At 46.6% G+C, this 27,436-nt stretch overlaps 1 protein-coding gene across 1 annotated transcript in view; it reads right to left on the reverse strand.

Annotated features, from left to right (window-relative positions):
• PLPP4 (phospholipid phosphatase 4) overlaps positions 1-27,436 on the reverse strand; it is a 116,037-nt gene that overhangs the window by 33,549 nt on the left and 55,052 nt on the right. Inside the window, exons 4-5 of the mRNA XM_080823188.1 lie at positions 25,945-26,008; positions 24,190-24,314 (exon numbers count right to left, since the gene is read on the reverse strand). Of these exons, the coding sequence (XP_080679314.1) occupies positions 24,190-24,314; positions 25,945-26,008 (189 nt within the window). The remainder of the gene's footprint in view (positions 1-24,189; positions 24,315-25,944; positions 26,009-27,436) is intronic.

A 27,436-nucleotide genomic window follows, 5' to 3' on the forward strand; every position in this document is an offset into this window, starting at 1 on the left:
AAATGTATTCTCAGGGATAGGCCATCTCACTGACAACAAAAAGTTACTTAAAGTGAATCTACTCACAATAGAAAGCGACTTTTCATATTAAATAGTGCAGAAGAGTTTTACTGAGATTCCAGCTCAAAAAAATTGAACTACAACTTCGGAAAACGTTATCTATATTTAACAGAGTTGGGTTACTGTTGCAACGAAACGAATTTCTAGAACAAACAATAAATCAAGTTTTGGTGGTTTTTGACACGATGTAGAAAATAAGAGTGTGCAGCAATCGTACCCATTCTGCCCTTGAAATCACTAGGAGGAACTTTCTGTTTGTTTGTTACAGAAATATCAGTAGTATTCATCATTTCCCCTCAATTCTATTTCATAATCCTTTGATATTCAAATTTGTCTCTTCTGAAGCAACCCTACTGGCCTCATCCTACTGGATTTGCTTCTTCTCAATCGTTAAACTGGTCTCTTCGGTCCAGCAGTCCCGCAACATCACTTTCACTGACTTCATGAAACCCTGAATCTTTCTCAAGACGTGCAGTCTGCCTCCACCGTACTGTCCTATTAAGACATCGTATAACCACTGAGAACCGAGTAGGGGTGGCAGGTTCCCACCAAGAGCATAGATGTCTGAGAGCAGATGAATTTCAGTGGTGGATTCACTACTATGGCACACTGATGGTAGCTTTGAAGAGAGACTTTGAAGTCTCTTAATTGCAAAGAATCAGACAACAACAATTTGGATGTTGAGAACCCCGATGTCCTTGCTCCTCTCAAATGCAGTGGGCTCAGTCTATACTGCACCAATCATCAGAAGAAGAGAATTTGAGGGCCGGGGTCCCAGCTTCTTTTTATTGCAGATTTTGAAGGCTTTTCCTGTGTGGATTCCAGCAGCTGCGGCCCTTATCACTCAGCTCCTTGGAAGAGGAGAAATCAGCATAGCTGAGATACCTTTCCAATCACTGAGGCGAGCCTATAGCTTTGGGGAAATGAGGCCCAGAGGTGAAAGCTCATTTGTGTTCTATTGTGCCAAAGTAGGTCATGGATTCAGACCATTCAGCTGAAGAAGGAGGAGGAGGAGGAGGAGGAGGAGGAGGAGGAGGAAGATGAGGGGAGGGGAGGAGGAGGAGGAGGAGGAGGAGGAGGAAGATGAGGGGAGGGGAGGAGGAGGAGGAGGAGGAGGGAGAAGGGGAGGGGGAGGAGGGGTGGAAGAGGAAAAGGAGGAGGAGATGAAGAAGAAAAAGGAGGGGGAGGAGGAGGACGAGGGCGAGGAAAGGGAGGAAGAAGAGGAAGGGGTAGGGGAAGGGGAGGAGTAGAAGGTGGGGGAGGGGGAGAGGGAGGAGGAGGAGGAATGGGAGGAGGCAGCCACCGGTCCTTGTCAATTCAGTCAAATGGTCCATCTGGTCCACCAGCCGGCTGCTTTCCTGGGAATGAGCATGAAGATATGTGCATTTGGGTACAGGGAATGATAAAGTTCCTGAATCTTCCCAAGACACTCTTTGATGAACAAGTGATAGAACAAGGGGGCAAAATGTCAAAACCCTGCAATCCAGTCAGATTGCAATTTTCTATCCAGAGGAGGGAGGATGACACCGTGCCCTGATTTTCGCTTCAGCGCTTCAGCCGTTAGAAATGCTGTGATTCGATGAAAGGTCATGCAAGTGGCGGCGGCTGAATATCTGAATTTAGAAAAAATTGACTTTATTCCCTATGATGACACAAGTTTTTGTCGTTGAATAAGATGCTGGCCTGCAGGACTGAGAGAAATTGTGGACTCCACACGACACAGAAGCGCACGCACACACATTTACTAGAAGTAATGATCACCATCACCACCTGGGGTTATGAGGTTGAGAGTTTTATCATGAAGCCATTCAACAAATAGTTATTTAATTCCTGCTACATGCCTGACCAGGTGTCATTCTCAGCCCCAGGGAACAAAGAAACAGACTTGGTTCCTGGTCTTATGGAATCTAAAGATAAAAATAATTATAAACTGTGAACTGTTCGGAAAGGAACAAATAGGCTTTTGAAAGAGAGGATGATGGATGGGGTCAGCAAAATCACCTCTCTGTATAAATCTGGAAGATGAGACAGAGCTAGATACGCAAAGAGCATCAGAGAGAATGTCCATGGTAGGGAACAGCAGTGGAGCCCCAAAAGACAGAGCGGTTGACACAACCAGGGACGGTCAGTTCAGTGTGGCTGGAGTAGGTCATGGCTTTAGATGAAGCTAGAGGGTTAGGCAGGAGATGGATTTTTTTTTTTTTTTTCCCTGACAGGGAGAGAGCTGGGCAGGGATGGGCAGAGGGAGAAGGAGAGAGAGAGAGTCCCAAGCAGCTGAGCATGGAGACCAACGCAGGGCTCAATCCCATGATCCTAAGATCACAACCTGAGCCGAAATCAAGAGTAGGATGCTTAACCAACTGAGCCACCCAGGCCCCCCATGGGCTAGATTTTTATAGGGCTTTGTGGCACACAGTTATCCTAACACTGTTAAAGAAAAAGAGTAATCACAAATCCATTGGTTGCTGTGAACGACCCGATGATGAGCAAAAGAAGACAGTAAGAGCCCACAGGTCTGAATCACGGTATCAGCGGACAACAGTGACCTCAGGTGACCCTATTATTTTTCAATGTCATTTCAAATGCCACTTGAATGTAATCACAATGGCTAGCCTGCTGGGTTTTCAAGTTAAAATAAATGCTATGGGAAAGGCTTCCTCAATGACCAAGCTGTTCCTAAATATCCTTGAGATTCACGAATCTGTGGACAGTACATCTTGCAGGTCTGAAAATTTCTGCTTTTGGTCTTGCTTTTTTTCACTGAGACAAAATGTATACACAGCGAAACGCATAGATCTTCAATCCTGAGGGTGAAGATCCGCAGATACGAACATAAGGAAAATCCCCCAAAAGATACTCCAACCATTTGATGGTTGCCCCACTCAGAACAAACCTCTCTACTCCCTAGACCAGTCTGGACTGTTCTTGAACTTCTCTTTAACAGAATACTACAGCGGATACTCTTCTGTGTCCTGCTTCCTGGTCTCAGCATAGCGTTTCTGAGACGCACCTAGACTGCCATATTCATCAGCAGTTTCCTCTGTTCTCCTACTCATAGACACCTGCATTGTTTCTGGCTTGAGCTGATTGGGAATAAAACTGCTGCAACAATCGAAGTCCTTTCACAGACTTGTGGTTTTATTTCTCTTGGGTAAATACGTTAGAATGGACCTGCTGAGTCACAAGGTAACTACAGGATTAATTTTATTAAAGAACCGACTGCCAATTTACAAAGCAGTTACACCAGTTTCCACCAGCAATATATGAGAGCTCTACTTGCATCGTCCACGGAAACATTTGGTGTCGCCGGTTCTTCTAAACTTAACCATTCGCTAGCTAATGGCTAAGAAGTGGTCTCTCACTGTGATTTCAATTTACATTTCCCTGATGAGTGATAACTGAGCACCTTTTCACGTGCTTGCTGACAGTCACATGCCTTTCTTTATGAAGTCTCTGTTCAAGCCGTTTGCCTGCATTTATGAGGTTATCTTTTTATTATTGACCCACAGGAGCTCTTTACATATTCTGGATATGAGTGCACAAGTCCTTTGTATGACATATGAATGGCAAGTATTTTCTTCCTTTTTTTTTTTTTTAAAAATTCCAAGCATTTTCTATTAGTCTGTGACTTGCTCTTTTCTTTTCATAATGATGTCTTCTGAAGAGCACAACTTTTAAATTTTGGTGAAGTTCAATTTATCATTTTTTTTTTAAGATTTTATCTCTTTATTTGACAGAGAGAGAGAGAGAGCACAAGCAGGGGGGCAGGAGAGGGAGGAGGAGGCTCCCCACTGAGCAGGGAGCCCCATGTGGGGCTTGATCCCAAGACCCTGGGATCAGGACCTGAACAGAAGGCAGACACCTAACCATCTGAGCCACCCAGTTGCCAACCCCTGTCATTTTTTATTATCGGTGCTTTTGTGTTCCTTCTAAAAAATTTTTTACTATACCAAAATACCAAAGATATTCTTCCACATTATCTTCTAGATGATTTATAGATTTAACTTCTAGTATATGGTTCACTTTGAGTTAATTTTTACATATTGTATGAGGTAGGAGTCAAGGTTAATTTATTTTTCATACTTTATTCAGGCTTTCTAGTATCACTGATTTTAATCTTTCCTTTCACCACTAAGTTACCTTGGCATCTCTGTCAAAAATAAATTGGCCTGGGGTGCCTGGGTGGCTCAGATGGTTAAGTGTCTGCCTTCACCTTGGGTCATGATCCCAGGATCCTGGGATCAAGCCCCACATCAGGTTCCCTGTTCAGTGCAGAGCTCTCTCCCTCTGCCTGCCACTCCCCCTGCTTATGCTTTCTCTCTCTCTGTCAAATAAATAAATAAAATCTTTAAATAAATAAATCAATAAATTGATCATGTACGTGTGGATCTATTTCTTGGCTCTACTCTGCTCCATTCATCTATGTACCCATCCTTGAGCCCTACTAGCTTGATTACTACAGAGTTATATGAAATCTTGACATCAAGTTCTATCAGTATTTCAAATTTTTGTCTTCTTTCTCAAAATTGTTTGGCTATTTTAGGCCCTTTGAGTTTTTCCATAAATTTCATAAACAGCTTTAAATTCCTACCAAAAAAATTTTCAATAGGATTGTTGTGAACCTTATGGTTCAATTTAGAAAAAAACAACATATAGATTTTTCAATTTCTGTTAAGTTTATTCTTATGTTTTCATAAGCTGATGCTACTGTAAATGGTACTTTTAAAATCTGAACTTTCTAATTCTTTCTTGCTATTACGTAGAAATAAAGTTGATTTTTAGATTGGCCTTGTACCTATGATCTCTCAAAACTGCTTGTTAATTCTGCTTATGGATTTCCTAAGATTTTCTAAATAAATAACAGTGTCATCTGCAAATAAAAAGAACTACTTCTTCCTTGCTTTTTATTTTTTTTCTTGCTTAAATGCACTGATTAGAACCCCCACCCACCTTTTAACAGATACAGTGATAATGGACAATCTCTTATGATAGTCAAAATCCAAAGAGGAAAGTATTCAGTCTTCTCACTAGTAGGTATAAAGTTAACAGTAGGTTTTTCATAGATGTCTTTTATCAAACTAAAGAAGTTCCATTTTCTTCTTAGTTCAATGAGAGCTTTTACCATGAAAGAGTGTTTTTCTACATCTATTGACGTGATTACATAGTTTTCTCCAATATTTTGTTAACTTGGTGAATTGTAACAATCAATTTTTAATTTTTAAATCAACTTTACATTCCTAGGATAAACTCCAATTCTTTTGTATGCATTTCTGTACTTGTTAATTTATTAAGAGCTGTGTGTCTATATTCGAGGGATATCGGTCTATAATTTTTTCTTCCTTAATATCTCTGTCATATGTTGTTATCAGGATTATTCTATAACCGTATTTGTATAGTCTCACAGAACTCGCTGGGAAGCGTTCTATCTTTTCAAAAGTTTTGTGGAAGCTTGATATTACTTCTTAAATGTTTGACTGCAAATTCCAGAGAAACCATCTGAGCCTAGAGATTTCTTTGTACAAAGGTTTTGAACTACAAATTGTATTTTGGTTTCAACTCTATAAGTTCTGATGAGCAGTGGTTTGCAAGGAATTTGACCATTCCACATGCATTGTTGAATTGTTGGCAAGCAACTGTCCACAAATGCCCTTATTATCTTTTTAATGTCCTCCGGCTATTTAAGAGGCGCTCTGCTTTCTTTCCTGATATGGGTCATTTGTGGGTTCTATCAGCCCTTACCAGTCTTGCCAGGAGTTTATCAACTCTATAAATCTTAAGAAATAACAAGAGGGGCAAGTCCAGCGGAACTGCAAGTCTTTTACCTCAAAGCTCTGGTACTCCAAACTGTTGAGGGGCGCCTGGGTGGCTCAGTGGGTTAAGCCTCTGCCTTCGGCTCAGGTCATGATCCCAGAGTCCTGGGATGGAGCCCCGCATCGGGGTCTCTGCTCGGTGGGGAGCCTGCTTCCCCCTCTCTGCCTGCCTCTCTGCCTACTTGGGATCTCCGTCTGTCAAATAAATAAATAAATAAATAAATCTAAACAACCGTTGCCATGAAAACCAATCGCCAAATCTAACACCAATCATCTTGGTCCACGTGCAGTCGTTATTCCTAAGAAATTCAACAGCATGTGACTAAACCACATGAAAAAATTAGTACATTTTGAAGGTTCAGTGATCTAATAATCCTAGCAATAATATGAAATATTATTATAGCTATTTCAAAGACGGGGAAACCGAAGCTTAGAGAAATTAGCCATTGCCAAAGTCACAAAAGCTATTTTGGATTCACACTCATGTCCTTCTGATTCCAACACCTGTGTACTTCCCACTTCAACCACGAAGTTGCCATGAGTAAATGACTCAGGATCATATTACCAGCATCGGGCCTCTGGAAAGGTTCCCCATGGAACTGGGATAAATGCAGATGGAAAAAGGAACATAAGAAGAAAAGATGTCCCTCGGTTTTTTCACATGGCCATGAAGGGGCACACCATACTGAACAAAATGCTATCGTTGGTGGAAATTACAGAAGCAACACTTTGGTCAAGTCTGAATGGTTGTAGCTCTTTTTTGACTTTTTGATAATCATTTCCTACTGGGTTTCTCCTCCAAATTACCATTTCTAAAAATAAATATAATTTCAACTTTCACTTCAAAAATTGTGATTGATAAAGAAGGGAAATGTCACTTGCAAGCTTGTGACATGAGATGTTTGATCAAAATAATGCCATCTCCATTGTTTTAGTAATAGGTCCTAATAGAATGATGCTTTTTGCCTTCTCATTTCTAGACATTTCTTTGAAAACCATTTATTTTGTTTTAGTTAAAAAATACTAGGGATTAACTAAACACTATTTTCAGTACTGTTCTTATTGAGTGCCTTGTTTTAGACAATAGAGAAAAATCATGTTCCTTTCCATTATCTTTGCTCATCATTCCTAAAGATAGTTTTTACAAAAGGCAGTTATTTCAGGAGCACCCATTTTAGGAAAATACATACTGTCTGGCTTCCCCGAACTCTAGCAGGAAACTGGATACACATGTTAGTCCTAGTCCCTGTAAACAGCTGTTGTTCATTTCACCTCTTATTCAATGCACAGAGTAAGTCACGCCGTGCCAAAAACACAGGACGGTGCTTTCGTATTCTTCTTTGCATCTGAGTTTACAACGGGCAACGGTTTTCTTGCGATCTCTCTAGCATTATCCACACAGCCACTGTGCAAGAGAAACAAAGTGGACGATGACGGAGACGTGAACGAGGGACTGCATCACCACAGCTGGCTTGCAGGAAGAGTTGGGAAAATGAGTCTGGCCTCGAAAGATGGGGAGGCAGGGTGTGCACTCACTTTCTCGGCACTACTCTGTGCCGGGCAGGGGTGGAAGGGGAATACGGGAAGAGCCAGGAAGGCATGACTTGGAGGGGAAGACAGGGAGCCAGAGGCTAGGGCAGCGGCTGTGGGGGCTTGAGACTGCTTGGCTGGAAGGGTGCGTGCTGGAAAGGAGAGGGGCGTGCTCTCCCCAAAGCGGGTAGGAGAGCGTGGTGGTTAATTTTGTGTGTCAACTTGACAGAATCACAAGGCACCTTGGTATCTGGCTGAACATCACTCGTGAGTACGTCTGTGAGGAGGCTTCCGAACCAGCCCTCCCCAGCGGGCGCGGGCAGCATCCAATCTGAGGGTCTGAGAGAGCCAAAGGTAGAGGAAGAGGGGATTCTCCTCTCTGCCCGACAGCTGGAGCGGGGACGTGGGTTCTCTCCTTCCCTCGCACCGGGGTCCGCACGTCATCAGCGCTCCTGGTTCTCAGGCCTGCCGGCTCGGACCAGACCGCACGTGGCCAGCTGTCCTACGTCTGCTGCGTGTAGACGGCAGATCACGGGACCCCTCAGACCCCATCATCACGTGAGCCAGTCCTCGTCACACACACGCACTCTTGGTTCTGCTTCTCTGGAGGACCCTCATCAGAGAAGAAACTCACGCGGGCTCAAGCAAGGTTTGGGAAGGTCCCCAGATGAAACTTCCCCGAGGAACTCTTACAGACACTGGCGAGTGACGGTGGGTGACACAGGTCCCCACGGTCTCAAGGCGCTGCCATGAGCAGCATTTCGTGCTTCCGGTGCCAGCATGGGGGAGGGAAGAGAAGAGGAAGGAAGGCCGAGCGGGGCATTTGGGGGCTGGGGGAGGGGGACCGTCCAGGCCGATAGCTCCTCCTTGGGCAGGAGTTAGAAATGAAACCCTGGAGGACAGCCAAGCCTTTATCCAGCCGCCTTCATGCCACACTGCCCCTTCCAGGGCAGAGGGAGGGGAAGAGACAACATCCGGGGACCCACCTCTGGGTCTCAGGGGCCTCGCAGGCTCTGGCCCTTCCTGCCACGGGAACTGGTAGGCGACCACTGGCTGACCACCCAGGCAGAGCACCCCGTGGCCAATAGCTGTGACAGTCGGTGCCAGGGTCACCTGAGCTCTGCCTTACCATTTACACACAAGGACAGTGTTGTTCGGACAGGAAGGGTCTGGAAGCTGATGGTGCTCCAGACATGGACTCCAGTCCCCTGGGTGTCCCTGGGGCCTCCAGGTTTCTGCAACTCTGTGACACTACTCACTCAGCTTGCAGCAGGCACCCCTGGGGCCAGTGGGTCCCCCTGGCTCCTCCTCACACCTGTCCCCAGCAAGGGGGCCCAGCCCTGATGCCCATACCCATGTTTGTCCCGTGTCCCAGAGATGCTGGAAGCTGTGGAGAGGCAAGCGAGCCTCCTCACCTCCTCCTACCGTTCATATCATCCGGGGACAGAATTCCTGTAGCAGCCTCACTTAAGACAAAAGCGTGCGGACTGCCCCAGGAGAAGAGAAACTCCATCCCAGCGAGCGCGGCACATGCGCGGGAGAATTTTTGACGACTTTGGAAAATGAGGTCATCATTTACCAACAAGCAGGTGTCTGACTGTTCCAAATGACCGGGACAAGGAGGGAGCGGCATTGGCGGTCACGTGACCGTGGGTTCTGTGGTGGCTGTCGCCGCATGGAAGGCTTCTACCGGCCAACTTCTCGGCACCAGCTGAGGAATGCATGGGCCTGCTGGATCCAGGAACCGAGCAGACCTGCACAAACTCACTTCTTGCTGAGGTTCCCCATCGTTGGCCAAAGCCCTTCAAGGGCACCTTCTTTCTTGACGTGGGCAGCCAGCTCCTCGGCCACCGCCCCCGTGCTGCTCCAAGTCCCATCTCCCAAACAGACTGGGGGAGGCTCAGGGAACAGCGGTTCTCACGTTGCCTTTCAGTTTTGCGGACAACCGGCCCAGCCGGACCCAGAGGCTTCCTTTGCATGTCTAGCAACCACCTTGATAAACTGTTACTCACTTAGCAAATGGACTGGTAATTCTCTTCTTGGGTTTTCTCCACCTCTAGTGAGCAACGCAATGGAGGAAATGGCGTCATGACTTGCAACTCTACCGTCTAAGGTCAGGCTGTGACTCTGGCAGTTTGTGCTTGGGCCCATGATGACGGACCCACAGACAGACCTCACTCTGGGGGTCCCCACCTCCGTGACCTTTCTAGGTGTGGGTTAACCGACGTTCTTGGAAATGAACCTCCAGCAGGCCTCCCCACCTCCAAGCCCAAGGCTGGCAGGCCAGGGCGCCATGTTGTGCCGCGTCCACTAGCCCAGCTCAGGAGAGGTTCTCTGAAGCACAAGACGGCCTTCAAGAATAATCCAAAAATGGCACACCGCCATTCGTAAATGCAGACCATAATCGGGGGATGATTTTTTTTAGGTTTTACTTTCTTCTCAAAAATTGTAAGACACTGTGTTTTTGAAGCATACAGATCTATACTTAGGATCAAATGAATACTGTGGGTGTCAACATCAGAACCAACACAAAAGACCTATGTTGACTGAATTTATCACACGGCTCTCACAGCAACACACATGCCAGGAAAGAAACCACTCATCATGTAATCGTCAGACACATACCTTGTGGCAGGGAAATAAACCTGGGAGGTCCATTCGCAGCCTGTGGTCACGCTGCCTTAGGAACAAATACATCAAACGGACACCCGGTGTGGGGACAGGGGATTCCGTTTCTCCCTTGTTCTCTCATCTGACAAAGGGGACAGAGACCAGACTTCTCCGATCTTCTCCAGAATCAGAGTTCAAGGGGGAAAGACAATAAAGGATCTCATTTCATGCCCCCCACCCACCTTGAAAGGTAGGAATTGGGACTCTATCTACAGATAAGTGAACTGAGACACACAGTCTTGAAATGATCTGTGCGACACTGTGGGGACTGGAGCCAGGCCAAACTCAGGTCTGTCGGGGTCTGAAAATCATTCTTCTCTACCATAGTCAATACAGAAATGCTGGACGTGAAAGTGTTTATTTATGTGGAGAAATCCAATGATTACAAAAACAAAGAGGCCATTTTTAGTGCCAGGCTAGCTCTTAAATTGACATTCTTTTGACATCCAACAATACGTAGCTACAAACATATGGCGAAAGAGGAAATAAATGAAAGCCCGGTACTCGGAGCGGGAATCTGAAAGTCCTAAAATGATCTACACGTGCTGGCCCTCTTCCCTATCCCCGGCTGGCTCCTGGTCCTCTCCTCCACACGCATCATGACAAGGGACAGGTGAGTTCAGGGTCTTTCCGTTAAGAAATGTTCTTATTCCCTCTTCTCTGATCTTGCCCACCCTTCCCCTAGAATGAACTGTCCCAGACGCCTCTGATTATGTAAGAGATACCACTTTACTTACCAGCTATTATATATTTTTCCTACCAGCATGTCAGGAGTGTAATTAAATGGCCTTTTGTTTAATGGCCAATGCTGTCCATCGGGGCTATCAAGAATGGCTGTTGGGGATGCTCACGGCCCCGGAGCACGCCGCCGCAAGGGCAGGCTGCTCTCTGCTCTCTACACTCTGTACCTGGTGTTGCGTCTGCCGAAAGAGACTCGTTCTCCCCAGTGACACAAGTACCCTGTGGGCTCACAGAGGCCCCGGCCTTGAACTCCGCCACAACGGGGACTGGGTCTGTCTTACCTCCCACCGTCTCTTCCCGCACCACGCACAGGCCTGGCACGAACTCGGCGTCCAATCAAAGCGTAGGCACTAAATGACTGATTCACGACAGAAATGAGTGAATACTTTATAAAGCATTTAGAGAGTCCTGGAAGGTTTACCTGAGATGTGGTGACAAAGTCCCCATTGTGAATCATATGGTGGCACTGTCACCTGTCACGGCAGCTAGGACAGCAGGCTCAACAGCAGGAGGAGACAACCCCTGGGGCCGTGGCACCAAGCCATGGGGAGGAACAGGGAGGAACTGGCGGCTGCTCATGAGACTTCCCCACTCTAGCCAGAGTCAGCAAATGCCTGTGGAATGGAAGCTTGTTTCATTTGTAAGTGTGATAAGTAATACCCAGGCAAAATATACAAACACTGGACCAAAAGGCCATATTCGTAAAGGACAGAAATATGATCCATATTTTTTACAAGGTTACTAATCACCAAGGGATGTGGAGAGGCAAGGTAGAGGCTCTCAAGAATATTCCCATCTGGATGGCTCAGTGAGTTAAGCCTCTGCCTTTGGCTCAGGTCATGATCTCAGGGTCCTGGGATCGAGCCCTGCATCGGGCTCTCTGCTCAGTGGGGAGCCTGCTTCTCCCTCTCCTTCTGCCTGCCGCTCCCCTTACTTATGCTCTCTCTCACGCTATCAAATAAACAAAATCTTAAAAAAAGAATATTCCTTCTTTCTTTCCTTCCTTCCTTCTCTCCTTCCTTCTTGATGAAATATTGCAGAGCTCCTCATAACTCAAAAATGAAGGGAAATAATCCTGTGGAAAAGAACAAGCTGTAGCCTGAAACCGAGTCCATTTACTGGTAGAAACAGGCACAAAGAGGCTCCCAAAACACTTTTAATCTCTGAATGTCTGCTTATTAAAAAAAAAAAAAAAAAAAAAAAAAGGAGTCGTGAGTGTCAATGCTCTAGACTAAAGAAGCTAGCTTGTCTCCCCCCTCAACACACACCCAAGTCCCCAGGTCCTGCTCAGGCTTCCAGACACCAGTGACACAAGTGGTCTTCCTGGTCATTAGCAAGATTCCCAGCTCCACCGGAGGACACGGACGATGACTACGAGCCGGCCGCCATGCAAGGTGCTTCCCCACCTTTGGCCCCTTCAATCTCACAAGAATTTCTCTGGCAGAGAAACTGAACCTTCTCAGAAAGCTGATGACACCAAGGGAGAACCACAGAGCTTCAAAAATCAAAGTAAGCTACGCCACCCTATCCCACCCCTACCCCTTCATGTTCTAAGAGTCAAGGGGAAAACTGAGCGGTCAAGGGTCTGCTGCTAGACTTCACAGCTGTGGGGCAGGACAGCTGAGCACCTGACCCTAACAGCTCAGGTCTCTCTCACTCTAAACAAAGGAAAGTGTGGGGCATTCTGGGAACTTGGCATCAATGATGAATTTGGGGTGCTGCTCACACATTTGCAGCATCTACGTAGCTTCCGTTAAAGCTTTATTCAGTTAAGACAACAGATCGGTTAGTTCAGTAACTATTTGGGGCACCAATCCTGAGCATTCACAGTGCTGGGCCCTGGGACACATCAGCGCTGGAGAGCATAAGGTTCCTGCCCTCACGGAGCAGGAGTAGAGAAAAACAAGCAAACCACCAGGTTGAGTACAGACACAACTAAGTGCTACAACAAAAAAATGGTGGCTAAAGCATCTGGGGTGTTCAGGATGGCTGCTTTCCTAAGGCCACATAGAGGCTGAAACTCAAGGAAGTCATAGGAGTTAGCCAGGGTAATGTCTTCGTTTGGGTTCCCTCAGGATGAGATCCTGAGGTGGATTCAAGTGCAAGTTGTCTGTTAGGAAGATGATTCAAGAAAACACCAGTGGGGAAGAAAGACCCAGATGGGAAGGAAGCCATAGATGGATGACACTGGTAACACACGTTACCACTCTGGGAGGCAGGAGCCCACCCCCGCTGGGGCTCTAGGAGACGGTAAAATCCACCCTTCCGCCCCGGTCCACCTACGGGGCAAGGGAGCCAGGATAGTCTTACACCAGCGTGTGAGTCCGCGGCTGAGGGCTGCTGGAGGGGACGGGTGTGTGTTCCTTCCCGGCACACCCAATTGCCTGCAGGCAGAGAGAAGCAGGGGCTGGCAGCGGGGAACTGGACGGGTATGCATGACACCGTGAGTGCTGGAGGAAGGTGGGCAGGCTTCTGACAGGGTCTGAGAAGTGAGGGCAGGGCAAGTGCAAAAGCCCAGAAAGGAAAAAAAAATCTCATTTGGAGGGAGCTGTCAAAAGTTGGGGTCTGGGGGCACCTGGGAGACTCAGTGGTTGAGTGTTCAACTCTTGATTTTGGCTCAGATCATGATCTCAGGGTTGTGAGATAGAGCCCCACATAGGGCCCCACGTTCAGTAGGGAGTTTGCCTAAGATTCTCTCTCCCTCTGCCCCTCCCCCTTTTCATCCCCCCCCCTCTCTCTCTCTCAGTCTATCTCTCTCAAATAAATAAATCTTAAAAAAAAAAGAAGTTGGCTCTGAAGTCTGACACTCTGGGCAGAAATGCCAGCCCTGTGACACGCTGGCTCTGTGGTGTGGAGTCCAATCATTTTCCCCCTCAGCCTCAGTTTCCTCATCTGCACAAGAGGACAAATGAGAGTGCTGACCTCACAGGTATGTTGTGGGGATTCAACGGGATAAGTCCTTTAAGGCCGTTAATGCAGAACCTGACACATTTTGTGTGTTCAATAAATGACAGCTGTTTGCGGGCCATCCAAAGGACAGAGCAGCTGAACCCCAGGAAGTGAGGCTGGGAGGAGCAAAGGACATGAGACTGAAGAGGCTGCCGGGGCCAGAGCATCATCCGGGCCTGGATTATCCTGTAGGAGCCTGGGAAGCCACTGAAGAGTGTGAAGCTCTGGGGTGTCCTGACGTCATCTTTCTAGAATGTCATACTCTTCAAAAGCTTGAAATGCCTTTCCTGCTTCTAGATCCCCAGAGCTGAATCCACTCCCAGAAGGAAGGTGTTACTTAGCACTAATTAGCAGACTCCAGAGACTGACGGGAGCAAAGAAGTGCTGGTGTGAATCACCTGAAGGCTGCCCAGACTTGGCTGGAGAATCATCCTGTTTCACTTTCCTTTGGCAGACTCTGCTTCTTGATTAGGTTGGCTCCAGCTAACATTCAAATGACTTTGCATTTCCCAAGAAGATGCCAACAGAGGTGGGAGAGGCAGCCCCCAGACCCACCGGGAGACATAGGAAGCAAGACTGGAATGAAAACTTTGTTGTGGAGACCCCCACGGAAATAACGTCCATACTCTTATGAGTTCTACCCAGAAGGGAAGAGAAAGCACACTGGTGGTAAGGCTATGCATGCTAGATGTGGATCTGAGAAGACACAAAGAAAAAGGCTGGTGTTCTGAACCCAAAAGGTAATGTTTCTACGGCAGGGCCCCATCTAAGGAAGGGGATCCACTCAGAATGGGACAATTTCCAGAGAAGGGGATTGTGGGACAGTGTTGGCTCATGGTCAATTGGTTGATTGATTTCTTTCCTTTTTTCTTTCTTTCCCTTTCTCTTTGTCTCTTTCCATCCATACACACATATCCCAAAAGATGTCCATCACAGAGGACATGTGATGATTTGCATTTCTATTTTTGGAATCCAGCTACCATCTTGAATGGTCTCTGGGCCCATATTCAGAAGACTGTATTAAGAGTCAATGGTTTGATATAAAGATAAAAGGAGCCCACACAAAAGAGGTGTCTATTGAATAATTCCTTTACAACTCAAGTCTATTCCCTCTCCAAGGGCTAAGAACAAGGTATCTATTATAAAAATTTTTTGACAGTTGATAGACCCAAGAGCCCTGTACCCACAGGAAGTCATTACATAATATGGGAAGAGGTAGGATGAGGAACAGAGGATGTTTCCTAATGATAAAAGAGTCAAAATACCAAGAATCCACAACAATCAATCTGTATGTGCCTATGAACAGACCTCTAAAATATACGAAGCAAAACCCAGTAAAACTAGAAGAGGAAACAGATGACTCTCTTGTCCTAGTTGAAGAGCTTCACACCATATTCTTAGTAACACTGAGAATTCTTAGAGAACACTGAGACAAAAAGAATAAAAGCAAGGATCAAAAATTTTCGAATGAAAAAAAAAATTTTTTTCGAATGACACCTTGATAACTTAATGAACACATATGGAATGACACACCCAACATGTGCATAAATAAATACATTTTCAGGTGTGCATGGAAAGTTCCTTAAGAAAAAGTTTTCAGTAGGGAATAAAACAAATCTCAATAAATTTTAAAATACTCAACGTGTTTTCTGTTCACAATAAAATGAAGTTAAAGACTTAACTCAAAACATTAAGATAGCTAGAAAAGTCATTTGGAAAGTGAAAAACTCATTTCTAAATAAAAAGGTCTGAGACAGAGTCAAAGATCAAAGAACAAAAAACAAGGATAGTTAGAAAATATTTTGAACATAACAGCAATGAAAAATACAATACTCCAAATTGTGGGGGCACCGCTAACACAGGGCTTAAGGGAAATCTATAGCTGTAAATGCTTAAGTTAGAAAAGAAAAGTCTTAAACAACTATGATTTAAATTTCCAACTTAGGAAATTAGAAAATTATGAGCAAATTAAGCAAAAATTAAAAATAAGGAAATAATACAAATAAGAGCTGAAATCAATGATGTAAAAAAGAGACAAAAACAGAGAAAAAAAAAACAAACAGAAAAGTTGGTTCTTTGGAAGGATTAATAAAATTGATAAGCCCCACGTATAATTAATCAAGAAAAAAGTAGAGAAAATACAAATTACTATAACAGAAACGGAAGAGGGTTGTCAGCACCGCTCGTACAGACATCAAAAAAGTCAAGAGCAAAATAATATAAACAACTTTATCCTAATACATCCAACAAGCTAGAGGAAAGGTATAAGTTCCTTAAAAATATGATTAAAACTGACATAAGGTAATTCCACTTCTAGGATGGCAATGTGAGGAGCTGTGTGGACCCACTACCAAGCGAAACAGAGGAAAATTATTTTTTAAAAAAATGTTTAAGTCTCTGGATGGTCCCAAGAACATACAAAAACTAAATAAACATTTATTCAAGAAAATGCACTAAAACTCAGTAAGAACAGCAAGAATCTGAGGCATTTGAACCTGACCCGTTCCCTCCTCCTCACTCGAACCCTAGGATGATAGAAGACTCCACTCCAGGCAGGAACAGCCCAGAACACAGGGCCCCCTCCTTCTCTTCCCTCAGCAATAAAAAGAAATTACTGGGGGCGCCTGGGTGGCTCAGTGGGTTAAGGCCTCTGCCTTCGGCTCAGGTCATGATCCCAGGGTCCTCGGATCGAGTCCCTGCATCCGGCTCTCTGCTCAGTGGAGAGCCTGCCTCCCTGCCTACTTGTGATCTCTCTCTCTGTCAAATAAATAAATAATAAAATCTTAAGGAAAAAAAAAAAAGGATGAGGCGCCTGGGTGGCTCAGTGGGTTAAAGCCTCTGCCTTCGGCTCAGGTCATGGATCCCAGGGTCCTCGAATCGAGCCAGGCATCGGGCTCTCCACTCAGCAGGAAGCCTGCTTCCCCCCTCTCTCTGCCTGCCTCTCTGTCTACCTGTGATCTCTGTCAAATAAATAAATAAAATCTTAAAAAAAAAAAGAAAGAAATTACTGATACTCATGACAACCTGAGGAATTTCAAGACATTATATTGAGCAAAAGCTGCCAGACCAGAAAAGGACATACCGTACGATTCCAATTATATGAAGTCTTAAAATAGGCAAAACAAATCAGAAGTTTAAAAACTAAAACAAAAACACAAAACCTGCAGTGGCTATCCTGAGGGAATGAGGATGGACTGAAAAGGGACATAAACGAACTTTCTTTCTAGAATTATGGAAATATTCTATATCCACACAGGAATAGGGTTACATGATAGGTGCACCTGTCGGAACTGAATGGCGATGACTTATCACTGTGATATAAATTTTACCTTAAATTACTAAAATAATTTCTTCCGAAGTATCATGAGTACTGAACGTGGTAGGAAATGGACAAAGAAAAGCAGAAAGCAAGAACAGGACCTCATACCGGGGCCGTGGGTGTTCAGTCGATTTGTCTTCTGTTACAGGTCTGAAATTCTGTATCATAAAAAGTGAAAAAAGAGGGGTGTCTGGGTGGCTCAATCATTAAGCGTCCGCCTTCGGCTCGGATCATGATCCCAGGGTCCTGGGATCAAGCCCCGAATCGGGCTTCCTGCTCTGAGGGAGCCTGCTTCTCCCTCTCCCTCTCCCACTCCCCCTGCTTGTGTTCCCTCTCTCACTGTCTCTCTCTCTCTCTGTGTCAAATAAATAAAAATAAAATCTTTTTTTTTTAAAGCAAAAAAATAAAGAAAGAAAGAAAAAGGCATTCAGCTTGTATCTAGCTTTTCCTCTTACCCTGCTCTTTTTTTTTTTTTTTTTAAATAGAAATCAAATAGTGGGTCGAGTTTTAGGGGGAGAGTATTTTGAATTCATTAAAACAGGGCCCATTTCTCAACCTATCTTACTTAGTCAGACCGGGACCTTGGAAAGGGGACAAATTTCACATGTGAGTGACTGACTTCTGCCACATGTCTACCTAATTCCCTGAGATGAGGGTTTCTCAGCCCGGACACTACTGACATCCGGACCAACCTAAGTCTGTATCGTGGGGCCTGTGTCTTGATGTCTAGCAGCACGGGTGACCTCTGGGTACTTGACGTTCTCGGTCCACCCCCCACCCCCACCCCCATCACGGACTTGTGAAAACTGCAACTTTCTTCAGACATTCCCGAAAGTCTCCCGGTGGGTAAAACTGTGAAGTTGAGAACTCCCACCCCAAACCAGGCATCCTCAACCAGGACAGCACTGCCCCCTGCCAAGGGGATTAAACACTGGCACTGGGGGAGATGAAAAAGTCGTAGGGATTATCATTGCGGGTGGCCCCCCCCAAAAAGGGCCATGGTACACACACAGACAGAACATGGGTGGCATTAAACTCTCACAGTAGAAAGGAGGAATTCGTGGGAGAAAGATCTGAAACGAGGGGGAGGCGTGATAATGGAAGAGAGATTAAGAAACCTCTCCCACGAAGAGGTCTAGCATCCTACTGACAGCAATCACTCCCTCCCTGCGTCTGGCAGCCCCAGAGGAAGGGGACTCTTCTGCTTGAGAAAGATGTGGCAGAGGAAGCGCTTACTTCCCAGAACCTTCGAAACTGCCTTCAAAGCTTGAGAGGTAGGAGAATACAAATACAGGAAAAAAGCCATGAGGGGCTCCTGCTGCGTCTGAGGCTGTCCCTCGACATGCCGGACGCTTTCCTTTAAGTTCTAATGGAAACCACACAAGTTGAGCTGACCTCAGACACATGACCACTGGCCGGTCCTGGCCAGAACAACGACCTCAGCCGCCATGCCGTTATATACCATTTCTAAATGAAGACAAAGGGGGCATTTTTCAAGTTTCTCATCTACTCAAACCCACCCAGCAAAACCCCTGGATGGCAATTCCAATTAACTCAAGGATGCAAAAGAAATGAATCTTAGAATTTCCTGTTTTCCTTTTCCTGCGTCTTTACGCAAAAGCTCGCCTAACACTCGACGAACCAGCTGGTTTATAATCCTGAATATTCATGCTTCATGGAGTCACACCTGGCCAGTTAGCATACATGGGACCCTGTGATCATTTCGCAACCCATACTTAAAATGCATTCAGATTTGTTCAGGGAAAGCAAACGCCCAGACGTTCAGCCGTAGTGGGCGCACTCCACTCTCAAGGACTCTATTATCAGAGTAACACCGAGGCTGATCGAGAACCTTCTGACGTGCGGTATCTCTGTAACTAACGTATTTGAGCGTTTTGGTGGTGTTTCGGATTTTTAAATGTCAGGAGGAAAGAACGGCGGTGAGACAGCTAATTTTACGTGTCATCGGGGACAGGCCCTGGTGCCCAGCTGTTCTGTCAACATCAGTCTAGATGTCGCTGGGAAGGTATTTTTAGATGTGATGAACATTTCCAATCAGTGGACTTTAAGGTGCTTCACTCACACTCCCCAGCTGGGCTGGGCCTTGCCCAATCAGTTGAAGGCCTGAAGAGGAAAGACTGAGGTTTCCCAAATAAATTCTACCTCAAAAGACAGCAACATGGAAATCCTGCCTGACTTTCCAGCCTGCTGGCTGGCTCTGCCCATTTCAAACTCAAGACTACAATACTGCCCATTACCTGAGCTTCCAGCCTACAGGCGGACCCTACAAATTTCAGACTGGCCAGCCCCCAAAACCACGCAAACCAATTCCTTAAAATAACTGCTCCCTTTTCCTCCTCTCCTCTGCCCCCCGACACACACACATATACTCTTTGTTGGTTCTGTTTCTCTGGAGAACCGTGACTGATACAAACAGGACCATACATTCTATCTTAGATGGAGCTAGAAGCACCTGGAGTCCACACCACAATGAATGCCAAGGCAAGCAGCTGGCAGAGAGGATACCTCCCAGAGCCAGAGAAGGCGAGTCTAAAGCCTGCAGAGGCTGGTGCCGATGGGAAGTAGGAAAGTCCCTCATTCACCAGCAAGGGCCTGCAAAGCTCTGAGCTGGAGGCCCTGGGAACTGCAGACGGGGAGGGGGAGGCAGGGGATGGAGATGAGAAACAGGGGGGAAGTCCCTATTATGACCAGTTAAACCCTCCACCCCATCCTACAACCCAGGAAGGAAACTGCCACCTTCCTGATTCTTAAAGATAAAATGTTAAACAATGTGAGGCTCTGCACTTTGGAAAAGCAGGCAAGGAGAGCCCAAGGCTGAGGAACAAGACAGAAGCAAGGGTGAAGGCTTAGTCCGCAAGGTGACCTACAAGAACCCCAGTCTCCCAGCCCAGCTTCCAGAATGCCAGGTGCAGGTCCCCCTGCCAAGAGCCTAGGGAGCCTCCTCTGGGGAAAGAAATAGCCTCAAAGAAAAGGCCAGATGCTAACACTCGGGGTCAACCAGTGAAAACCCGGCTCACTCCCCATTCGTCCTTCAGTGAAGCTTAATTAACGAGCTCGGCCCTGTTAGCTTAGTGCTTACAGCTTAAATAAGAATCCCAGTAAGGTACATGACCGCAGAACTTCAGATGGCCAGAGACAGAGAAGATTCTAAGAGGTTCCAGAGAGAGAAAGAAAAATAAAATCAAGGAAAGGAATGCACAAGGCTTCTCTCAAACACTCTCCTAAATGAGAATCCGGAGCCGAAGTGATTTTTCTACCTAGAATTCTGCATCCAGCAAAAGAATGGAAAAAAGACATTTCAAACATAAGTATCTCAAAACATTGTAGCTCATACATCCTCCCCTGGGAAATGATAGGAGAAAGTGCTTTTCCTCCCAAAGCTCTTCCTGTCCCCTCCTTGGAATTCCTAGTCCCCAGTTCTGGACCACTGTGGTTACGTAACTGGTATTCATCCTTGCCCTAAAGAGGACTTGGCCATGTCTGGCCGTCCTGCACCCTCCCGGACTACCAACCCCATACCTACAAGAGTAAATGCTCAAGAACATTTACTTTCTATTCTTCTCTCTGAAAGCTATCCTCTTTCTGGAATGTGAAATAATACCCAATCAAAAAGCCCAAGACTGCAATGAAAGAAAATTCCCTTTTCAGAATATCCCTGCTTTAAAGCTATATTGCCTTTCTCTGCTTTAAATCCCAAGTTTCTGGGGCACCTGGGTGGCTCAGTGGGTTGAGTGCCCGACTCTGGGTTTCGGCTCTGGTCATGACCTCAGGGTCATGAGATGAAGCCCTGTGTCAGGCTCTGTGCCCAGCAGGGAGCCTGCCTGAGGTTCTCTCTCTCTCTCTCTCTCCCTCTGCTCCTCTCCCTGCTCATGCACACGCACATACACTCTCTCTGTCCAAAATAAATCTTCAAAAACAATGAAAAAATAAATCCCAAGTTTCTGGTAACTTCTTCGTTTCTGGAGGAAACCACTTGTTCTTTGAAACTGTGACTCCATTTTTCCTACAAAGGAGGCCTGGGACTCCTTACGGAGCAAGTCCCACAAGATGGCCGTCGGAGGGCGGGACACCACGTGAGCACGTTAGTAGAGAGCTGTTTGGCTGGTCAGTTAAGCACAAGAGGGGCGCCTGGGTGGCTCAGTGGGTTAAAGCCTCTGCCTTCGGCTCGGGTCCTGATCTCAGGGTCCTGGGATCGAGCCCCGCATCAGGCTCTCTGCTCGGCGGGGAGCCTGCTTCCCCCTCTCTCTCTGCCTGCCTCTCTTGCCTGCTTGTGATCTCTCTCTCTGTCAAATAAATAAATAAAATCTTTCAATAATTTAAAAAAAAAATTAAGCAGAAGATCTTCTGTTTCCAAAAGAAACCAGCGTTGGTTCTGAGGTTCAAAGAAAACCAAGTTCTCTGCAGGGTGGTATGTAGACATCGACTACCTTCCTGTCGCCGGTTATCTACAAAGCAAGGCTGTCATTCTTGAGCATGAGGAATTCGTCTTCGGAGATCCCGTGGCCCAGAACGCCGGTGTCCACTCACTCCCGAGCAACCTACAAAGCTGATTTGACTGAAGGGAGAAGGAGTGTGTGTATCACCCCGGGGGTCCACTAAGGTCATCCCTCTGGGGTCCAGCACCTCCTCCAGGAGCCAAGAGTCATGCCAACCACTTCCTGTTAGCCACAAAATCCAAACAACAGCCCTGATGGCTTTTCTAAGTGGATGTGGCAGCTCCCTGTAAGGCAATCACTGACCTGTCACAACAAAGAAAGAGAACAGATAAAAATACTCTCATCGAAGCCTTGAGGATGGGTAGAATTCCATGTCTGCCAAGTAGTAAAAACCCATAACATTTTAAATAGTGTCTTAAGCAGAAGCTAGTAACAGCCTCTGTCCAAAAGCTAGTGGAGTACAGGTGGGACATCAGCCACGCACTTGACGTGGCAGCTGGCGGGCAGCCCTCAGAAAACGCATCTGATAGGGAAGGCGTGCTTCCAAAAGGAACCCTTCTGTGGGGCCTGGGCTCTACTCTCCAGGACCGGCAGTCTTCTGGGCTAAGTTACTCACACGACAGCTGTTTCCTGCCCGAGGTCAAATGCAGCACTGGATACTGAACTGTGCTAGCAGGCCTCAGTCAACCATCTAAAAGCCAGGGTTCAGGGTTTCACTTCTTTCAGCTTTGAGCTTCGGAAGCCCCTTCAAGTTTGGCACCGAGCCTCCGGGAGGACAAAACATGCCCTAAGACGACAGAGAAATGCGGGAGCCCAGGAGTCTGAAATCAAGGTGTGGGCAGGGTCATGCTCCCTCTGAAAGTTCCAGAAGAGGATCCTTCCTTGCCCCTTCCAGCACCTGGTGGCTCCACGTTCCTTGGCGTGTGGCTGTACCATTCCGATCTCTACCCCCATCTTCATGTGGTCTTCTCGCCTATGTCTCTGTGTCTCAAATATTCTTATGTCTTTCTCTAATGGGGACGTCTGTCATTGGATTTAGGGCCACCCTAAAACCGGGATGATCTCATCTTGAGGTCCTTAATTCAATTACACCTGCGATGGTGATACTCCAGATGAGGTCACGTTCACAGGTTCCGTGGGTTAGGACTCGGACATATCTTTAGGGGGAACATTATTCAACTCCCTATAGTCCAACAAAGCAGACAAGAATATGAGTTATTTATTTACATGAACATGGGATACTTCATTGTATTTCATCACGGTAAGCCCTGAGACACTATCGAGTTAGAGGCTGGTAGGAAGGTCAACTAAGTGTCCTTGAACAAGTTACAGAGTCTGTCTGAGCTTCACTGTCCTTATGTGTAAAATGGGGATAACCCAACCTGGTGAGGCCATTGTACAGATTAACAGTCATTCATGTAGAGTGCTTGGCACCCCAATATCTTGTTGATAGGGCTCCATTCTCTAAAGGCTCTGAGGAAAATATTCAACAAACACGGCAGGAAAAGGCATCCAAAGACTCTTTGATCAAGCTACTTTCAAGAAATGTCTTACATACTTAGAAAAAACAGACAAGATCAAGGTAACAGGCCGGCCAATGGCTGATAATGTCACACCAGTGAGAAATCGAGGACTTCGGGTCATAAGAACAGCCTCTCCCAAGTGGCCGTCTGTGGCCACAGTTTTCCAACGATCCCAGGGTCACCAACCTAAATATACAGTGTTCCACTGCCTCTAGAATCCCTGGAACACAAGCTGTGTCTTAGTTATCTCTGTGTCCCCAACACCTAGCACCGCTGGCACCTCAGTCACTCAACAAACATTGCTGGAACGAACCAGGACACTCCGGAACCTCAGCTCTGGTTACAGACAACGATACGGGTACATACTGCTGATTTAAAGCAGCATCCTGAGTACTTCACATACACAGTGACTACATTAGATGGGATAATGTCCTACACGTGCTGGCATGACAGCTGCTCCAAATGTCAGCGACCAGCAGTCCTTATCTTAACCCTCACCCCAGCCGGAATGGAGGCATCATCATTCCCATGGTACACCGCAGGTGCTGAACCAAGAGCGGGGAAGTCACAGAGCTAAGACATGGCAGAGCCAGGGTCTGTCACTACAAAGACCTGTGTCCTCTCCATTACACACCCTACACCTGATCGTAACATTTAGTCTTGGCTCTAAGGCTGGTCCCAGCCCACATGTCTATAACCAGACTACATAGTGAGGCGTGCACCCACACACGTGTGTGTATTGTGTGTGTATGTACATGTACACACACACAGTACCATCGCTGAACGAATACGCCAGAGGGAACATGGAGCTGAAAAGCAAGTTCCCAGGGAACACGGTCAATTGCTTTGCCCTGTTAAGCTCCTGAATCGTACTGCCAAAGGGCCAAATGTCCCATGTCGTGCTCCACTGAGCTCACAGAAGCAATGTATATAATGTCTTGTAAACTCTAGGGCCTCATCCCCAGGTTTATTACTTCCTGTTGAATTCATGTTTCTAAGCCTACAGGGAAAGAAACATAAAATGTGCTCAACATTCATGTCCCAGCACTTTCGTCTCCACTGAAACTCCCAAGGAAAGTGGTCAGGAGACATGACCAGGAATTAAAGGGCATCCCAGCCGTGGAACTTACAGGAAGAATGGATACTGGGGAAGCTTTTGCGGCCCTCGGACACCAGGTCAGGGTCACCCGTGCAGTGCATTTCTGAGTTCATCACTCCATCTGGAAAGCAGCGGTAAAAGAAATCGGGGCGAGGTCTACAAAAGACACCATGGACATTTTCAATATAACATGCTGTCATCACAAAGGAACCCCCAGCTGACCCCCACCTTTCCCTACTGCCCCAGCTCCTCCTCCTGCCGTCCACACCAATGCTCCCCGGGCACCACCCCAGACTCAGTGGTCTTAGGGAAAGCTCAGGCTTCGGGGTCAGAAAGCTCTGAGTTGGAACTCCCACTCTGCCACACACTCATTTTCAGGCCTTGGGAAGGTCCCATAGCCTCCCCTAGCCTCAGCTTCCACATCTGTAAAAGGGGAGATGAATACCTGCCCCAAGGGGAGGTCGTGAGGCCTGGAGGAGAGGACTGATGGGAGGCACCTAAGCAGGTGACAGCGGAAAAGGTAGTTCCCGCCTCCAGCGACAGCTCCCATTCAGCAGCTGCTCCCAGAAGCCCAGACTCCAGGCTCCCCATGTCCCCACATCTTGAATTTGGATGGTCAGTCTCTCCTCTTCAAATAGCGGGTCTCACCTAACCTCACTGAGACCAAGGACCCAACAGCTCAGCTCCATGGTACAGAGCACACCATCATGCAGGCTGGCCTCCCTGACTCAGGTCTGGGGACACAGACTTCACGGGGCATGGGCAGAAGCGGGGCCCAAGGTCAAACCCCCTGCCGCAGACACAGCTGGTACTTCTGGAGCCATTAACAGGTACCACTCACAGTGCCAAGCATGGCACCCCCATCATATCACGTGATTCTTAGGCCAACCCCGGGACTTCCTTCATCGGACAGGTGCAAAAATCAAGGTTTAGAAAGATTACACTCCTGTCCAAGGTCACATCCAACCAGCAAGTGGAAAAGGCAAGCCTGCGCCCCAGTGACTGGATTCCTGCACCGACACACTTGACCCTGTGTTTTTCTGCCTTCCTCTGGTGAGGATTCTCACACAGATGGGTGATGGCCAATCCCTTCCCATTAATTCAGCTAATATTTGCTGAAGGCCAGCCATGGGCAAGGCTTTGCTGGTGCTGTAAACACAGGGCCCCTTTTGTGCACATAGTGCGTCACACCGACTCTTCCCTGCTCTGAGATCTAGGCCCAATAATAATCTGTCAATATCAATAAAATATCAATGATCGGTATCAAAAAATCTCTCAGAATTTCTGGTGTACTCTCTCCCCCGTACTCGGCTACTGTTTCTCCAAGTGTGGTTATTCACCTACTGAACCAGAACCCCGGAGCAGACAAGGCCTGGGAACCAGCATTTTATCGAGGCCCCAAGGCAACTCTTAACACAGCAAGTTGGGAGAACACCACCACCCCGCAGTCAGGCACTGCCCAATTTGTAGCCACGTTCTGCCCCCTAGGTGCCTGGCTAGCACCCTCCCCCAGGTAGATAATCAGTAAATGCCGAGCTTCTGAGATGGGAGCTAACCTGTCCAAGGCCAAGAGCCAAAGTCAGGCCTCAGATCTAGGTCTTTCTGACTGTTCATCTCTATGGAAACTAGCTCACTTCTGGAGCAGTCGAGGGAAAAGGCAAGATAAATGGAGAAGAGAAATCATGTCCCGGGGGCAACAGAAGTGTTCCTTAAGCCAAAGCTCAAACGCCAATCCACAGATGACCTTGAGAGTCCAAGCCACCCTTTGTTTCTTTCTGGAACTTACCTTCCCACTATTAACTTAATAGTGTTTGTGCAGACTCCATTCAGAGCAAGAGCCAAGGACACCGCTACAAAACAAAACCAACAGACAGAAGAATAACCAGCTGGCTCTCAAACCACAATCATCGTCATCAACGTTATCATCGTCATCACTGTTGCATCATCATACTATTCATTATGACCATGGACATATGAGCCAATAGTTTAAAAGACAGGGGGACGTCTGAGTGGCTAGAGTACAACACAATTAAGGCAAGACTTTGGAGAGTGGCTCATAAAATCCCAAGCTTCTGGGACACAAAATTTATCTCTTCTCCTTGACTAAAATTTTTAAGACTGGAAAGGAAACTATCCATTATGTTTTGGCCTGATACGAACAAATTTAATACTACACGATGTCGAGTTTCTTTCACATGTTCTTTACAAACCATAACTTTTTTATTTGGTTCTGGCAACTCCTCAAACATAATTCTAATCAGAGCAGCTGCTGGACTCCTTCTTCAGAGCAGGACATTCCCACTCGGCGATTATCTCTGTGTTGACCCATCACCTGCTGACAGCTGTCCCTTCGTTACCAAACAAATCACTTTCTGAGAAGGTAAACAGTCCCAACACCTCCCTGGGTTTTAAGAAGGTTTGCCTACGTGGTGCTTTTTGCCACCTGAGGCAGTAGGAACTTCTGGACTACGTTATTTAAAAATATAAAGCCTGGGGACTTTTTCTAAGTAGCTTGGAAGGACGTTGCTGGATAAGGTACAGATCATTCAAAGGGTACCTCACAAGTCTCTCCTATTTTATCAAGACTGCACAAAGGGTGAATCAATGTGATAGAAGGTCAAATGCCTTGCATAAAAACCTACTGATGCCCCATTCCAATGCTTTGTTGAATAACAAAGCACGTGAGCTACCATTTCCCTTTGGCAGCCATTAACTGTTCAACAGTAGCTGAGATTTATGTAAGAAAACAGAGGTGGAGAGGTATTTCCAGGAAGGAGCTGCCTAGAGCAATGCATGGTCATTAAGGGAGACAAACGTGTTCTCTGAGCAGAGAGTACCGTGCAATGGCCGCCACCGTCACCAAGCACTGGCCACAGAGATTGATACAAAACCTATCTGCTTTTAACAAGTCGTGGGAAGCAGAGAGAACAGAGGGGCCAGTTCAAATGAATACCTTTGTCAAAAGGAAACTAATCACCTAAGCGCAAGATGGGCCACTATGGGCCCTATCTTGAGTGTGGAAAGAAGACAGATGGCACGGAGCGAGCCGAGCAGAAGTCACAGCCCAGCACCGCCATTAACACCCCAAGCAGGCAACTGGGACGATAAATTGGAAACGAGTGTGTAGGAATTCAGAGAGATCTTCTGGTACCATTCTGCATGCACAGACCCTTCCTTCTAAAATGCTGACTTTCCTTCTCTCTAGACAGCTCAGAGCCCCCCTGAGAGGTCTCCTTTGCAGAGAGGAGGGAAAATGCCCTGGGCTCTCTTCACTGCCG

This window comes from Martes martes, assembly GCF_963455335.1.
Source record: "Martes martes genome assembly, chromosome: 14".
Lineage (NCBI taxonomy): Eukaryota > Metazoa > Chordata > Mammalia > Carnivora > Mustelidae > Martes > Martes martes.